The following is an 18,859-nucleotide window of genomic DNA, read 5'->3' as shown; positions in this document are numbered from 1 at the left end:
AACTGAGTACTGGCTTAATCAACATGTATGCAAAGTGTGGTAGCATTGAACAAGCATTTGAAGTCTTCAGAGACAGTCCTCAAAAGGTGGTGCCTTTATGGAACTCCATGATTATTGGTCTTGCGATGCATGGGAAAACTAGGATGATGATTGATCTTTTCCTCGAAATGGAAAATGCTGGAGCTATCCCTGATGCTATAACTTTGCCTTTGTTACGAAAATATGTGTCATTCATTTATAAAAGAAACGTCATTTCACATCCTGCTTGTTGTAAAAAATCGATATGCCTTGTGAGACTTGGATTCCGGTTGACGAATTATGTGATTTACGTAATGACGTCTATGTCGGCCACAATGATTTGCCTTTGTATAGAAAATATTAGAATAGTATAATGCAAATCGTGGTTGTAATAAAAACTTTCTGAAAGTATTTGTATGTTTCTCATCGCTTCGCTACTGCGAACGAGGAGAAAAACGCGAGGGCAGTGTGGCAGAAGGTGGCTGCCAATCGATTTGTTGACATGTTGCATAATATGAAGACTGCAGCAAAAAAAGCAGCTGGTGGGATAGATGATTTACTACAGTGGAAGGGCCATGAGCCTTCTACTATCAAAATAGATTATTGGGAGGACATGTGCAACAAGTGAGTGAGCAATGAATTTTGAAACCGCTCAGCAAAGGCTGCAAAAAATCGAGCGAAGATGCCCGATGCCCATCTACACAAAGGTGAATTTAGGACTTTTGGGAGCCACTAGAAGAAAATGATAACTCATATATATATATATATATATATATATATATATATATATATATATTATCAAATTTGTAAGTATTTCTGCATACTTATTAAATAATTTTTTTATCATTTAACATTACAAGAAACAGAAAAAGAAGATATTATGCCTTAAAAGAATGTGTTTGTTGAAACACATAAATGTAAGAGCATGAGAGATTTTGTATCAGAGAAGGTGAGAGCGACATCGGTATGTATTTATTGTATTAATAAACATTATAATATACAAGTTACTATGAATTACGTTATCATAAACATTATAATTCTTAATTATGAATTCATATTCTAATAATTACTTTGTAGGAGTCATACGAGCAACAAATGGTAGAGCGATATAGCGATGACTCCACTCAGTATTTGCCTTTTGATCCTACAGCATGGGTGACTGCAACCGGTGAACCAAAAAAAAGTCGTGTGTTCGAGTTTGGGAGTAACATGAACATCACAATAGTTGTTGTCTCCTGCAGCCATGGCTCTCAAAGTTCTCCCGCCAACATCAACTCCCAATGTCCGTTTGACCCTATTATGTCTTGAGATGGTGTTTGTCAGCGTCTTGAGGATAAAATGCAGTACTTTTTAAATAAAGTCATTCCCAACATTGTCCATAATGAGTTGTGCAACTTTTTTCGTGACAGAGAAACTTTGTCTGCATTCAACATGAACTTCGGTGCCCGCCAGGTATAAAGATGCATGTCACTTGTTTCATGTCGTTAGATTTCAAGCTAGTATATGCATAATTGAATACATATATGCATGATTGCCTCACTATAAATTTTTTATACACCTTTAGAACACATATATGCATGATTGATTCACTATATAATTTTTATGACACCCTTATAACACATATACGCATGATTGAATCACTATGAAAGTTTTTTTACAACCTTACAACACATATATGCATGATTTCATCACTATAAAATTTTCTTAGTACCTTATAACACATATATGCATGATTGAATCACTATGAAAGTTTTTTGACAACCTTAGAACACATACAAGTATGCTTTCATCACTATGACAACCTTAGAACACATATGAACCTGATATTAGCATATATGAAAGTTTTTTAATGCCTTATAACACATATATGCATGATTGAATCACTATAATTTTTTTTACTGCCTTAGAACATGATATGCATAATTGAATCACATATAAAGTTTTTTGACTGCCTTAGAACACATATGAGCATGATTGAATCACTATGAAAGTTTTTTGACTGCCTTATAACACATATGAGCATGATATTAGCATATATGAAAGTTTTTTGACTGCCTTATAATATATATGCATGATTAAATCAATATGAAAGTTTTTTGACAACCTTAGAACACATATATGCATGATTGAATCACTATGAAAGTTTTTTGACAACCTTAGAACACATACAAGCATGCTTTCATCACTATTAAATTATTTTACTACCTTAGAACACACATATGCATGATTGAATTACTATAAAAATTTTCTTAGAACACATATATGCATGATTGAATCAATATGAAAGTTTTTTGACTGCCTCAGAACACATATGAGCATGTTTGGATCACTATAAAAGTTTTTTGATAACCTTAGAACACATATAAGCATGATTTCATCACTATGGAAGTTTTTTGACTGCTTTGTAACACATATATGCATGATTATGATACATAACACATTTATTTGTCAGCCTTATAAACCATATATGCATGCGTGAATCACTGTGACATTCTTTGACAACCTTAGAACACATATCTGCATGATTGAATCACTATAATTTTTTTCTAGTCTTAGAACACATATCTGAATTCTGTTAATGTCTTTCAGTTTATTGCTAGTCTATGTGTCATTCAACCATTTACTTTGTTGCATTAGATTAGGTGCATTGCATATAATTTATTTCATTATATTTTGTTTATAAATACTAACATTTTGTTTCTCTTGTAGAATGTTAGAGATGATCAACGTAGAGGAGCTGATAGAGGCATGGAGGGAGGGGCAGATCGAGAAAATGAAGAGGATGATGCCTTGAATCTTGGTGAGGATTAGATTCATGTGTTTAATTTGTTTGACGTACTTGTAACTAATTATAACTTGACAAGGACTGTATTTGGTTGTTAAAGTTGTTTAACTTAGAACTTGTGTTAAATTTGTTTCACATGTATATGTATTTTTTATGTGTACTTTATTTTTTATAAGCAGGTTATATGAATTGTATAACAAGAAAATTTTCTCGAGTTTCATATTTCAATTTTTTTAATTTTTTTTAAAAATTAGCGACGTATATTATCCGTCGCTAATCCATCGCCAATTTAAATCAGTCGATGGCTTGCAATGAAATTTAAATCATCACTAATGACAGTCGCCAAATTGACGACGGACATTAGCAACATATATGTATCCCTTATTACAGTTTAACGATGGAGTAACGACGAATTAAATTCCGTCGCATAACCAAATCAGTCTCTATTTAGCGACAGACATGATCCACCGCTAAGCCATCGCTAATTAGCGATGAATTGACGACAGATAAATTCTGTCGCAGTTTAGCAACTAGGATTATGCGACAAATGCTATCTGTCGCTAAGCCATCGCTAAACACGTTAGCGATGAATTTTGCGACGAATAGCATCCATCGCTAATTTGCATTTTTCTTGTAGTGTGACGTGTAGTGCATTGGGATATGAGAAGAATTGGAGTACTTTCTCATTGGTTTGTGACTTTGTATTTTATTTTTGAAATACATTTTTATAAGTGTAATTATCTTATAATTGATTATCAATGATTTGAAATTATAGGTGCATAAAAAATGAAGAAATATACTTAAACAAGAGAAGATGAATGCATTGGTTTTTGTAATGTATAATATAAAATTAAGAGAGAGAAATATGAGAAGGAGGGCTACCAAAGACCCTATATGTCTAGATCATATGGACTCAGACGATGAATGGATTGTGGAGAAGGAAGATCCAGTGTTGCCTAGTGATCTCAATTGGTTAGATGATTCATAGTTGGATTCAAACTTCGACATAAATGCCATTGAGCATGTGCCTATTGAAAAAGTTACTTCACCTCATGATTCACAAAGCGGTTTTAGGCAAGACAGGTCTTCAAGAGATCGAGGTAAAGCTATATTCTTTTTACCTTGCTATGAATATAAATGTATTCTTTTAATTACATAAAATAAGTATTTAATACATGATTTTTTATTAAAAAAAATAAAAGCAAAAGAAGTGATCGAGGATGTAGAGGAAACAAGTACAGACTATGAAGAGTCAGAGAATGAAGATGAAAGAGAACCTATTTATATGGATTCCTCAGATGATAACATTGAAGACTTAAATATTGATGATGACGAGACACAAGAAGAGCCTAGGCTCTAATTCATATCATAGAGATATGACCATTTATATATTTTTTTGAGTCTTTCATTTGTAATTGTGAATGTTAACACTCTCATTTTGAAGAGTTTTGGAAAAATATATTAACATTTGGTTGTTAATGCTAACATTCATTTTTTAATTATGACATGATGTTGTTAATGCTAATATGCATTTCGTTGTTAATGTTAATTTTTTATTGAATGAATGCTCATATTTTATTTCTTAGATACTTACATAGATCAAGTTGTTGCATTAATGTTACTTTTACATTTTAATCTCATATTTTTTCAGTATTTATTTGAGATTTTTTATTTTTTGTTGGTTGTTGCTTCATCAATAAAGTATTTTTTATTTATTTATAATTTTAGATATTTTTTATATATTTTTTAAGTTTAATTTTTTTTCTGAAGCTTACGCTTTACGCCTCGAGGCTTACGCCTCGCCTCAGATTTTGGTGGAGCGCCTCGCTACGCCTCAACGCTTTTCACAACACTGGTTTGACCCCATAGTTTGAAGTATTTTAGTGTACTCAATTTAGTGGGAATCGACTCTTGGATCATGTTTTTTCGATGAAAACTGTATTTTTATGAGCTTGATAAAATTGATGCCTTCATAGCCATTGATTTTGGACAACCGAAAAAACATATATACAGGTTTGATTCCGAGCCCAATGGGGCAGAACAAGAAATCGGGTAGAACCAGCATATTACTTATATATATATATATGGTTAATGTTTTAGTAATGACACCATTATGTACAAATGCCTCTCAATCTCCCATGTGCAAGTTATTTTCATCCAATTTGACCTTAGGAATGGGTTCAGCGTGTTCAAAATAGTGAGAACCAACTTTTAGATAATGATTTTTCAACAAGAAGACATAATTTTATGACCCGGTAAAGTACTTATGTGTGGTATGAGGATGATTCAAAAGTTGATTCCCACTAAACAAAAAACATAGATCACACTCGTAAGGTTGGTTTCATAAAAAACAGCCAGAAAAATTAAATGTAAAACAGGAAGCATATGTAGGTAATGACAACAATAGAAAATACATGCCACACATATATAGGCAAATCGACGACAGGAATGCCTAAAATCTACAATGATAATTGACGACGTTCTTTCTTTAATAATTGAGTTTTTCATCGATTGAACTTTACATATTAATTTTTTATCATTCATCTAGTGAGCAACATGTTTTGGATTATGAATTTTCGATGTTTTAGATATGTTTTTAAAAGCTCTAAAAATCAATGGCCCACAATACTTTGTATTGTAAAGTTTTTAAATGCATTGTGAGTCGTCCATTTTTCACATCTCCAAAAACATGTCTTTATAATAATGGTATATCCAATAGAAAAAGCAAGAAAGTTACATGCCAAAAAATATAAATAAAGCAGGTCTAATTTAAATCTGATCATAGACCCAATATAAAATATGAATCCATGTTATTATTTAGAAATAAATCTGATTCAAATGCAAATTGGACTTTCATTTTAATGATCCATGTCCAGAAAAAGTGCGTTAGATTTGGATCACACATCTAGGGGTATCAACGGGTTGGGTTTATCTGGACCCGCCCCATACCAAACCATGTAGGGTCCGGGTATGGTGATAAATAAGAAGACCTGATTAAGACTCGGGTCCAGATTCGAAGGTCCGATTAATATATGGATCCAGGTATAGTTTGTAAAATTTTATACCAGACCCGGGCCCAACCCAAGTTTCGATACAGACCCACAAATTTTCAATGTAAAAATGATAAAAAAATATTATTTTACCAGGTATGGTCGGGGTCTGGTTAATGTAGTTGTTATCGGGTCCAGGTATGATTTCTCTTATGGTGAGTCCGATTAGATCCAGGTCCAGACCCGATACCATACCTGAAAATTGGGGCCAGGTCTAGTTCGGATCTACCTGGGTCCGAACCAAACCCGACCAGTTGACACCCCTACACACATCCAACTGAATTCTGTTTATTTGCACCCCTACCTACATGTAGGGATGTAAACGGTTCAGATTAAGGTGATGTGATCATGTGACTAATACAACAACAACAACTACGCCTTCATCCCAAAACAATTGGGGTCGGCGATATGAACCAACAAAGAAAATCATTATGGGTCTTCCACATGAATCCTTCTCCTCCATTCATTTCTATCCAATGCCATGTCCTCGGTGAGGTTCAAAGCATTCATATCCTTTCTTATCACCTCCATCCATGTCTTCCTAGGCCTACTCCGACCTCTTTTAACTAATATATTTTCCCATTTCTCCATCCTTCTAACTGGAGCATCATTAGGCCTTCGTCGAATATGTCCAAACCACCGTAAACGATTCTCTCTCATCTTATTTTCAATGGGTGCAACGCCTACATTCTTACGTATCTCCTCGTTCCGAATCTTATCTTTTATTGTATTTCCACACATCCATCTTAGCATACGCATCTCAGCTACACTCATTTTTTGAATATGATGTCTCTTGGCAGCCCAACATTCCGTACTATATAGTAAAGCGGGCCTAATAGTCGTCCTATAAAACTTTCCCTTCAACAGCAATGGCATTCTACGATCGCACAACACTCCAGTTGCACTCTTCCATTTCATCCACCCAACCTTTATCCTATGATTTACATCTCCATCAATTTCTCCATACTTTTGAATGATAGATCTCAAATATTTGAAAGAATCATCCACCGGTATTTCGTGCTCACCAAGCTTCACTACACTCCCATCACTACTTCGTTGCTTACTAAATCGACATTCCATGTATTCTGTCTTACTCTTACTCAACTTAAAACCTCTTGCTTCCAATGTCTGTCTCCATAATTCTAACTTAGCATTAACCCCAACTCTAGACTCATTAATCAAAACAATATCATCAACAAACAACATACACCAAGGCACATTTTCTTGAATTGATCTCGTAAGCTCATCCATCACTATAGCAAATAGGAAAGGGCTTAAAGCAGATCCTTGATGTAACCCAACCGTTATAGGAAAATTTGTTGTCACCCCTCCACAAGTGCGGACATTGGTTACTACTCCTTCATACATATCTTTAATTATACTAATGTACTTGAGAGAAACATCTTTCTTCATCATTGTCCACCAGAGAACGCCCCTAGGTACTCTATCGTAAGCCTTCTCCAAATCAATAAAAACCATATGCAAATCTTTGTTCCTCTCTCTATTTCTCTCAATAAGTTGTCTAAGAAGATGTATAGCTTCCATAGTTGATCTTTCAGGCATAAAACCAAATTGATTCTCCGATATCATGACAATCTTCCTCAACCTAGACTCAATCACCCTCTCCCAAAGTTTCATAGTATGACTCATGAGTTTTATACCACGATAGTTTGTGCAATCTTGTATATCACCCTTATTCTTATATAGAGGCACCAAAGTACTCTTCCTCCACTCATTAGGCATCTTATTTGTCCGCCAAATCTTGTTAAAAAGATTTGTCAACCATTCTAAACCTTTCTCTCCCAAGCATTTCCAAGCCTCGATAGGTATACCATCTGGGCCAACTGCCCTTCTTGATTTCATTTTCTTCAAAGCCTCAACAATTTCTTTCTTTTGAATCTTGCACATGAAGTCACGATTCATCTCATGAAAAGGAATTGAAAAGTCTCCAAGATCCTGAGCATGACTTTCATTAAATAACTTATCAAAATAATCTTTCCATCTCTCCTTAATCTCCTCATCTTTGACTAAAACCCTTTGCGTTTCATCTTTGATACATCTAACCATACCCAGATCCCTCGATTTCCTATATCTCATCTTTGCAAGCCTTTAAATATCCTTCTCACCCTCTTTGGTATCCAACTTGTCATAAACCTCCTTATATACCTTATCCCTCGCGTTCCGAACTACTTTTTTAGCTTCCTTCTTTGCTATCATATACTTCTCCAAATTCTCATTATCACAATTTTTACTTAGATTTCTATAATACTCTTTTTTAACCTTAATAGCTAATTTGATATCCTCGTTGCACCACGATGTATCCTTACCTAGCAGTGCACCACCTTTAGATTCACCCAACACCTCCTTAGCCACCTTTCTCATGCCACCCGCTATCTTATTCCACATAGATTCTGAATCCTCCTCGAGACACCAATCAACTTCCTTAACTACCCGCTCTACAAACATTCCTTGTTTAGCTTCTTTCAGTGCCCACCACTTAATTCTAGGATCTATCATATGTCTATCCCTTTTGCGGTATTGTCTAATTCTAAGATCTAAAATTAAGACTCTATGTTGTGTAGCTACACTTTCTCCCGGTATAACCTTACAATCGATGCAACAACTCCTATCTCTCTTTCTAAGTAGGAAAAAATCTATCTGACTCGTATTAACCCCACTTTTAAATGTTACTAGGTGAGACTCCCTCTTCCTAAACCAAGTGTTTGCTAAGATCATATCATAGGACAAACCAAAATCTAAAATCCTTTCTCCACTTTCGTTTCTTTCTCTTACACCATAGCCTCCATGGATACTCTCAAATCCATCCCTACTAATGCCTACATGCCCATTAAGGTCACCGCCGATGAAAAGCCTTTCTCCATAAGATATCCCTTGTACTACTTCATCTAAATCTTCTCAAAATTGACGCTTAATGGAATCATCTAAACCTACTTGAGGTGCATAAACACTAATAATATTAATATTATTCGTACCTAATACTAATTTAATAAGTAAAATCCTATCACCCTTCCTACGGACCTCAACTACATTATCTATAAACTCACGACTCATAACAATCCCTACTCCATTCCTATTCCTATTTATTCCTGTATACCAAATCTTATATCCCCAAGGTTCTATCACTTTTGCTTTCTCACCTACCCATCTGGTCTCTTGTAGACATAAAATATCAATCTTTCTCCTACACATAACATCTACTAACTCTACCAACTTACCAGTTAAAGATCCTATGTTCCAAGTGGCTAACCTAATTTTATGGTCTTGGACTAACTTCTTTACCCACACCCGTCCAACAAAGTGAGGGAACCCTTGCCTATTTGACACCACACCCGGGCACCGGTGTGATGCGTCGCTTCCGGGCGACGACCTAGCAACCCTTGCCCATTTATCACTGCCTTCGGGCCTATAGAGTACAACGCGTCGCTCAGTAGAGAACACCCCAACAAAATTCTCATATTGATTCATATTCATAGGGTATGACTAAGTTTTTATGCTGCCTGTCACAGGCCTACCGCAACCCTCCTCCTTTATTCGGGCTTGGGACCGACAGTGTATAACTAAACACAGGCGGAGTTATCATGTGACTAATACCGGATCCTAATAATCGGATGTTGGCTAAATGGATTCCGGTTCGGACGGTAAAAAGCTTATACCAAATGTGATTTTTACATGTGATGAGGTTTATGCATCCATCAAATCTAGGGTTCTGTAGCAAAGAAAAAAAACATATTCGCATCTGATTATTATCGGATATGGTTTTGGCGTACCAAGTCCAACTGAACGGAATCAAATTCGTTCTGATATCGAATAAAATCCGATCTGTTGACATCCCCTGGCTGCATGCAACAGACGCGCTGCATGCAACAGACGCCTGGCCACTAGGTCCACAAACCCTTCTTTTCGTCACAGGACACAAGGATGGACACGGTAAAAACCGAGTCCGAGGAAAGCGAGTTTCGATAAAGAGCAGAAAAAAAAAACATGAAAACAAAGAAGAAAAAGGGTGGGAAAAGGATTTGGTGGTGGAACAGAAAGCAGGGGAGATAAGCGGAGTCCCCAAGCAAAGAATGATCTCGTAACTCTCTCTCTCATGCTAGAAGAAGAAGAAGACTAGGTGAGAGAGATGGAGTTCTGGAAAAGAATCTAAGGCACCCATGATGATGGTGGTCAGGTTCTCGTCTTCCATCCCTGGCATCAGATGGAACTCAGATTCTCCTATGGGCTTTCATCCATTTGCATCTAACTTTCGGTTGATTCTAGTTCCGACTTCATGCAGGGCCCGCCCTCGTCCCAAGAATTTCGGGTATCTTTTATCCCATTTCCAGTGTTTATCTTACATCCCATTTCTCGTTTCATTTGTAAGAGTTTATGTTGGTAATTGGTTTTTCAAACTTAAAGGGATCCTGATCTGGCCAGCTCTCTCTTTAAGGAAGTCACTGGATACAGCTAATTATCAGTACGTTTAGGAAAATTTGGGCCTTCGCATTATGTTATGCTCCTTAATGTAATTTTCCCACCTTCTCCGGGTTTTCTGGACAAGTGGGTGCAGCAGAATTTAGATTGATAATTTATATTTTTCGGTCGATTGGGAGTTTTTCGGAATATGTTCGAGGTTACAGTTTCTTTATGTGCATAGTCAAGGTCTTTCGTTTGGTAAATAGGTATTTTTGGTTTAATGAACGTGCACACACACACACAACACACACACACACACACACACATATATATATATATATATATATACTACGGTACTCCTTGAGCACCTACTCCCACCTACCAGAAATTATAGTTGTAGGTTGCAACTTCTCAATCAGACCTTATGGATGTACTCAACATAGTTTATTTGATAGGATTCATGTTTTAGATCATGGCTTTTGGACATAACAATGAGATTTTTTAAGTTATGAATTTTTGGTACATTGTGAGCCATTAATTTTTTAAGATCTTAAAAATCTACATGTATGCCATAGCCACATGATCCAAAACTTGTTTTCTACTAAATAATGCTTGTAGATCATATCTATAGGGTCTGACCAACAAAAAAATTTAGAAATTTGAAAATTTAAAGCTTCTATTAGGTGGGAGTAGGTGCCCAGGAGCACCCTATCATTATATATTTATATATATATATAAATATATAAATATATAAATATAAATATAAAAATATATAAATATATAAATATATATATAAATATAAATATAAATATAAATATATATATATATATATAAATATAAATATATATATATATATATATATATATAAATATATAAAAAAAATATATATATATATATATATAAATGGAAACCTACAAAATGTGTACAGTGCTAAATGAAACATGCGATTGGATTTCCAGTGTTTTTTCAAAATTCTAACTATACAAATGTGATCTATATGCTTGTTTTTATAGGAATCACTTCTTGAAACATTTGATTCTGATGCATGGATAGGTTTTTATAAGGTTTCAAAAATCAACATCCTACAATTTTCATAAATGTTCGAGGCTCCAAATATCATTTTTTCAATCCAAAATGCATAATCCAAGTGTTGATTTCTAGTAAATCAATCATGTTGAAAACATCTATGGGTTCAGAATTTTGAAAAAAACAATGGAAATCCATTATCATGTTTCATTTAGCACCGTGCCCATTTTGTAGGTTTCCATTTCCCTATATATATTGTGTGTGTGTAGATGTATAGGAACATTAATAGCTCTTGAACAGTTTATGTCATAAACGTCCTAAACACTTTTAAAAAACATAATTGCAGTTTTTTTCCCCTTAATCCAAACCTGTAGACGTGTTTATCATCGGTTATTTGCTAAAAACCTTGCTGCGGATCAAATCAATTTAATGCAAAAATTTGTTTTTTAGTCATGAAGTTTTAATTCAATATGAACCATTGCTTTTTTTATCACTCTCAAAACACATCTAGACATGAAAATTGTTTAATGTGGTACGTCTTTTGCTAAGCTATAGAGAATATTAAGTAGAATTTTTTTATACCTAGTATGAACCCAACTTGATTTGTACCTGAGTGGAGCTAAACCGGAGAATGAACCCATTGTAAATCTGAACTGCTATGTACTCAACTAATTTACCTTATTGATACCTGATTGTTTAAAGACTCGGCCTAATAAACCTGATTGGGTATGAGCCCAACAGCCCATGGGTATGTGATACATATCCATTTAATCTTGAATCAAACCCAAAGCCATCGTATAACCATTCGATTTTTGGAACTAATTGAAAAATGGCTGTGATGAAACCTAACTCATTTATGGTTGATCCTAAATATGAAATTGATAACCCATATGAATCTAGAATATCAAGGCATACCCAAACTTAAACCTGATGCTATATCAGTTTGGTCTGGATCCAAGTTTCATGACCAATCAAAATACGTTCTGAGGAAACTCAATCAAGAACCAACTACCAACCTGCATTGACCCAGTTCCACCTCTAGTGCCAAGATCATCTCTCTCTCATTTTCATTAAAGAGAGAGCAGAGGTTCCAAGGCTCAATAAAGGAAGGTTATTTGGAGAGAGAGAGTCCTTCCAAGTGGATTTGCAAGAGAACCACTTAGAAATTTACCAAGTGTCAAATAAAGAAAAAATATCCTGCTTGCCCCTCCCATGCTCTTTTTGCTTGAGCATTTCCGTGTATTGCATCCTGTATAGTTTGTGATTTTCTTGGTATACATGTCTGTCAGCCATCATTCACTTTGCTCTTCTTGTTATCCAGTTCCCAGAAAAGGAAGCAGCAAACCAGAAGAATCCCTTTGGATCGTCGACCACTTAGTGACAATTCATCATTCATTGGTACTGAAAATGAAGCTGCTACACCAGATAGAGCCCAGGATTCTGCTGAAGAACCTTTGCATATCATGGATCCTGGAACAAAGCCAAGCACAGAAGACACAGAAGTTAGTTCAGATGGTTCAATTCATACGCCTGATGCAACGGAGCCTTTGGTTCATTTCTTGGATCATCATGTACTTGATGACAGGTCTTTGTTCATTGATTATCACAGAAGTGCATCTGAAACTGCTCCACTAGATATTGCTGCAGATTCTGTTCTGAGAACTGCACACCATACTGATCTTGTAACTGATACTGCACACTATATTCAACCTGTAACTGATTCAAGCAAACAAAGCCAAGACGTTGATTGGGACAGGTCATCGTTCATTGATTATCACAGAAGTGCAACTGAAGCTGCTCCACTAGATATTGCTGTAGATTCTGCTCTAGGAACTGCACACCATGTTGATCTTGTAACTGATACTGCAAACTATAATGAACCTGTAGCTGATACAAGCAAACAAAGCGAAGAAGTTGATTGGAACAAGTCATCATTCATTGATTATGACAGAAGTGCAACCAAAACTGCTCCACTAGATATTGTTGCAGATTCTGCTCTGGGAGCTGCACACCGTACTGACCTTGTAATTGATACTGCAGACTATACTGAACCTGTAACTCATACAATTCAACAAAGCCAAGAAGTTGATTCAGACAAGTCGTTGTTCATTGATTATCATGGAAATGCAACTCAAACTTCTCCACCAGATATTGCTTCGGATGCTGCTCTGCGAACTGCACAAGATACTGATCTTGTAACTGGTACTGTACACTATACTGAACCTGTAACTGATACAAGCAAACAAAGCCAAGAAGTTGATTTGGACAGGTCGTCATTCATTGATTATCACGTGAGTGCGACTCAAACTGCTCCACCAGATATTGCTGCAGATTCTGCTCTGGAAACTGCACACCATACTGATCTTGTAACTGATGTTGCACACGATACTGAACCTGTAACTGATACAAGCAAAGAAAGACAAGAAGTTGATTTAGATGGTTCGACTCTTGTGACAGACGCAACGGAAAATATGGTATATTTCCATGTAAAACCAGCTCAACTGCTTGTTCACAGTATGCTAATGCTTACTATAATTAGTATCTGTTTAAATTGACATGCTAGCATACTTCGGACTACATGGATGATGTGATCATTTCTGACAATGATGGTTCTGTTGTTTATATCATTAAACATCTCATTGTATCACTTACCAACATCATGCAATCTGATCTAGGATTTGTTTCAGAAAAACCTGCTAGATGGAAAACTATGAAACCACACCTAAATAAGATGAAACACAGCAATAAAAAAAGATTTGAAGCCTTAAAGTATGTCCCAAAATGGTAAGCCTTTTACCTATATCACACGGGGATTTTGCTTTTAGGCATACTCTGTGTTGACACAATATGGCACACATGCCACAACACTTTCATGCACTTGGTGAACACTGTGTCTGTAACTTCATCTCTTTTCTTTTGTATGATCTTGATGCTTTATTTTGGACTGTTGCAAAATTTTCCCTTTGAAAGTTACATATTTTGGAGATATTTCCAAGCATCACTAACTTTTTCGAACTTTGCTAAGCTAAAACATTTTTTGACGTCCACACTATTAATAAGTCATCCCATGATTTTGGAATAACCCATTTTTCACTTCTTCCATTTTTTTTCATAATCGTCGATGGCCTTGTTCATCTCATCTCCTTGTAGAGCAACTTCTTTTCTGTTTTTAGCTTTGGTTCTTTCTCGGATCCATCCACCAAGCCACATAGACCTTTTTCTCAAATTTTGTGCTTGACTATTTAGTCTCACAGGCATGGTGACGATCACTTCCCGTACATCCTCCATAAATACATAAGGAAAGAAGGAGAGAAGAATAAAAAGATAGATAGAAGAAAGAAAGTTGTTGTGGCATGCTTCCCAAGGCAACAAACCAATGCTCCTTCGATACTCACTATCCACCAAAAAGCCTTCCAATACAGCTTACAACAATAGAGCACCAAAGTTCTGATACCATGTAATGAAACACAAAAAAGTATACAAGAGGTGCCTCTTATGGGTCAATCACTAAGAACACTCGAAGGCCAAGAACATAAAAAGCAATAATCTTTCTTATGCAAAATGCTTAGTGAAAGCTTTAACTTTACAAGTTGAGAAGGTGCCTTTAAATAAGCACAATACAATGCACATGGGCTGGTCCAACTAGCTATTGGACCAGCCCCAACAGCTATATTACCCAACAACTATATTTATAGCTGTTGGGACTAGCCCAACAGCCCTTAAGCTAAAGGACATGTATTAAATAAATAAAAAACAAAAAAGACTATTGTGCCCCTAATGGACACAGCCTATTACATTGATGTAATTTACATAAATACCTCTAATGGGTAATCCCTATTACAATAACAGAAAATATATATATATATATATATATATATGTATATTAATATATCTTAACATTCACAATTCAACATTCGGGCTAACTTGCTCCACAAAAAATTATGGGTGGAGCTTGTATCCACCAAGATACTAAGGGGTCGTCCCCCAAGCTTTCCTCCAATGTGCATGGTGTGGGGAGCTGACAATCCCGCAAGCGCATGCATGGAGATTTTGGGAACCTTGGTCACCTCAATCTCGGCTATCTCTTCCTCATCACCTTGACTTCCCCTTCTTCTACATTGTCTGCAATGTACATATGAAGTTGTTTGCATCAGTGTCCAGGTGGCCACTTTTCCTCATAGTGGTAGCACAAGCCCCGTTTGCGATGATCGGCCATTTGCTTTGGTGTTACCATTATCATGAACACTTGGCTGGCACGTGTTTTCTTCCATTTTTGCTCTTGTGGTCATCCGCTGTGCACTATGACGGAGCCTTAGGAAACCGTGTTTCCTTATCCATCATGCCAACCCTTTTGTGCTTTTCTCCATTGTCACAAGCGAGCTCAAAGCATTCGAGTAATGAATTTGGATGGCCTATCTATACCTCGATCTTGATGTGTCTTCACACAGCCCACCAATAAACACACCCATTAGGGCGTCTTGGGACCAAGTTATTACCATTGAACCAAGGTTTTGGAATTCAGCTTGATATTCCTTGATGGTCTCTTTTTGCCTAACGTAGGACAACTCCACATTGAAATTTAAGTAGGTCAATAGGCCAAACTGCACGATGAGCGCCTTCACAAAGCCATCCCAATTGGGCTTCCCCATTTGGCCTGCGTACCACTTATACCATCCAACCACATCCCCTTCAAAATACACAACAACGTGATCAACTCACTGGTCTATGGGTGTTGCTGCACATCGAAAGAACTGTTCGGCACAAAATACCGAACTTGGTGGGTCTTCACCATTGAATTTAGGGGAATTGAGCCGTGCTATTCTCCCAAACTGCATTCCTCATGCGTCTGGGCATCTGGGATCATGTTGGTTGGTGGCTCCCATAGTGCTCGTCGTGAGAGTTGGCCTGATTGGCTGTGGATGAGGGTGGTCGGCTTGTTCAATCGATGCTCTACTTCCACACCCATTGGGCGAGAGTTGGCCTCAGCTGCTGTATCATCTTCTTCATCTCATGCACGTTGGTTTCGAGCATCCAGAATCGCTGCTCCATCGAGGCGTTGGAGTTGGCCACGCTCGTGTGAAGTTTTCCCAACTCATGGTTAACACTTTGCAAGGTGGGCTCCTCCATGGATCTGTATCTGATACCAAATGATAGGGGTTGGGCTGCTGCAGTGTGAGGAGCGTAAGCGGGAAGGCTGCTCGTTGCGCACGCAGGAGGTCGTGAGTCCCCCGCGTGAGTGCTGCGCTCTTGGGTGCTTGTGCCTATGGGTTGCGTGACTCTTGATTGGTGAGGCACAGAGGAGGGACGATGTTGTGCGCACGTCCTCTTACTTGCACGCGGTGTGGTGAGGCCTTGCTACTACGGCACACAAATGCATAGTTGGCAAACTCGGTGAGTCGACTCAGGAATTGCTCGAGTCGACTCGGATCAGAACCCTAATGGGTCACCGATTCAGGTTACCGATCCTAATGTCGATTATAAATTTTTTTATCATGTATTTTATGATTTTAATGCACAATTCTTATATAGTCACTTGTTATGAAGTATCTAATATTGTTCAATGAAAAAAAAGTTAATAATCATGTATAATTATATGTTTTTGTAACTTAACTGTGGACATATTAACTTGAAATTTAGTTATTTTCATGTCTTATTCATGTGCTTATACTAGAAAATATAGAGTCCTGACTCGTCCGAGTCACCGAGTACCCGTTGATTCGCGATTCAAGGATTGGGCAATTTGAGCCCGAGTCACAATTTTGCCAACTATGCACAAATGCCTGTGCGCAGTGTGCATTGTTAAAATATGTCTCTCTCTCTCTATATATATATATAAAAGAAGTGTATTTCTTTTGTAATACTCGATAAGGGTAATTTTGTCTTTTCACTCTCTTTTATGCATATTCATTTTTTTGAATGTATTTGTAATTTATTTTTTTCTTTTCTTTTCTTTTTCTTTTTCACTTTTGAGGGGTCCCACAAATAGACGTTGGGACCCCTCCAACGGCCAGATTTCTGACCGTTGGAGGGGCTCCAACGGCCAGATTTCTGACCGTTGGAGGGGCTCCGGCGTCTATTTTGGAGCCCCCTCCTTTGCTTCTAATGTATTATATATAGGGGTGAACCCCCTTTGTATTTCTAAAGCTTTCTAGCAAAGCTCCTATTCATTTCAATAAAGATTCTTCTTATTTTATGCCTTTGAGCCTTTGTGTTTTCATTTATACATTGTGCCTTTGTGCACACTTGTTTCAAGTTCTCTTTTTGTGCCTTTGTGCACACATTAAATATTGAAGATTTAGTGCCTTTGTGCACATTGTCTCTTTGAAGACATTTTCACATGGTATCAGAGCAAGGTCGATAAAAGATTAGCTAGTGTTTTTGCCCTACTCCGGTGGTTGCCTCGAAAAGCGTGCTCTTTCTCAATCTTTGCTTTTTGGCGTGGTGAACTCTTGTAATCCATCTCTTAGTACATTACACTACATCAAGTGAGCTTAAAAGACCCTTTATGGTAAGAGCTTCTATTCTTGAACACTTTTTCGTTTCTCTCATAAGCTTCTCAATGGCGGAAAAAGATTCTCACTTTTCTCTTGGCTTTAAGTTCAATGGGTCAAACTATCACGTTTGGACCGGGAATATGGAAGCTCACATCAAAGGTAAGGAACTTTGGGGTATATCCAAGGTTCAATATTAGAACCGAAGCCAAAGATTACGATGGTTGAAAAAGAGAAAATAAAAATTTTTGATGGAAAAGAAAAAACAAAAGCACTTGAGGAATATAGCAAAAAATGTGAAAAGTGAGAAATGAAAAACTGCAAAATCCTATCATCGATTTTTTCTTCGGTTGAGACAAGGATCAATGCAAATATTTTAAAATTCAAAAAAGCATCTCAAGTATGGGAATATCTTGAGAGGATGTATACCTCAAGAGACTTATCTCACAAGTATTATCTTCAAAAGAGAGCTTTGAGCCCATCCAACGACTATTTTGGAGCTCCCTCCTTTGCTCCTAATGTATTATATATAGGGGTGAACCCCCTTTGTATTTCTAAAGCTTTCTAGCAAAGCTCCTATTCATTTCAATAAAGATTCTTCTTATTTTATGCCTTTGAGCATTTGTGTCTTCATTTATGTGTTGTGCCTTTGTGCACACTTGTTTCAAGTTCTCTTTTTGTGCCTTTGTGCACACATTACATATTTGAAGATTTAGTGCCTTTGTGCACACATTACATATTTGAAGATTTAGTGCCTTTGTGCACATTGTCTCTTTGAAGACATTTTCACATGCATATGATGCAGATATAGGCCGACATACAGAGATGCACGTTAGTGGCGAGGGAGAGTGCGCACTTGGGTGTGCAAGGCAATTTCGGGACTAGGGCACACACAAGGGAATGTGCATGCGCTGCAGGGGTCTTGGCTCTCTTAGCTGCGGTGTCTACCAATATGGAAGGCCAAGAGTGAGCTTTCTCTCCTTCGAGGCAAAGAGGCTTCCAAAAGCAATTTCATTAGCTGCCGCAAAGCTGAGCTTATTTACATATTTATAGTTTAGGGCTTAGCCCTAATT

At 36.9% G+C, this 18,859-nt stretch overlaps 1 protein-coding gene across 1 annotated transcript in view; it reads left to right on the top strand.

The window, feature by feature from the left end:
• Positions 1-9,863: 9,863 nt before the first annotated feature.
• Positions 9,864-18,859, top strand: part of LOC149827365 (putative starch synthase 4, chloroplastic/amyloplastic) — a 49,463-nt gene continuing 40,467 nt past the window's right edge. Inside the window, exons 1-2 of the mRNA XM_090019312.1 lie at positions 9,864-10,177; positions 12,617-13,769. Coding sequence (XP_089875438.1) covers positions 10,029-10,177; positions 12,617-13,769 — 1,302 coding nt within the window. The 5' untranslated portion in view covers positions 9,864-10,028. The remainder of the gene's footprint in view (positions 10,178-12,616; positions 13,770-18,859) is intronic.

Source organism: Nuphar pumila, chromosome 10 (genome assembly GCF_984573655.1).
Source record: "Nuphar pumila chromosome 10, dmNupPumi1.hap1.1, whole genome shotgun sequence".
Taxonomy (NCBI): Eukaryota; Viridiplantae; Streptophyta; class Magnoliopsida; order Nymphaeales; family Nymphaeaceae; genus Nuphar; species Nuphar pumila.
This window is presented reverse-complemented; position numbering and strand designations above follow the sequence as displayed.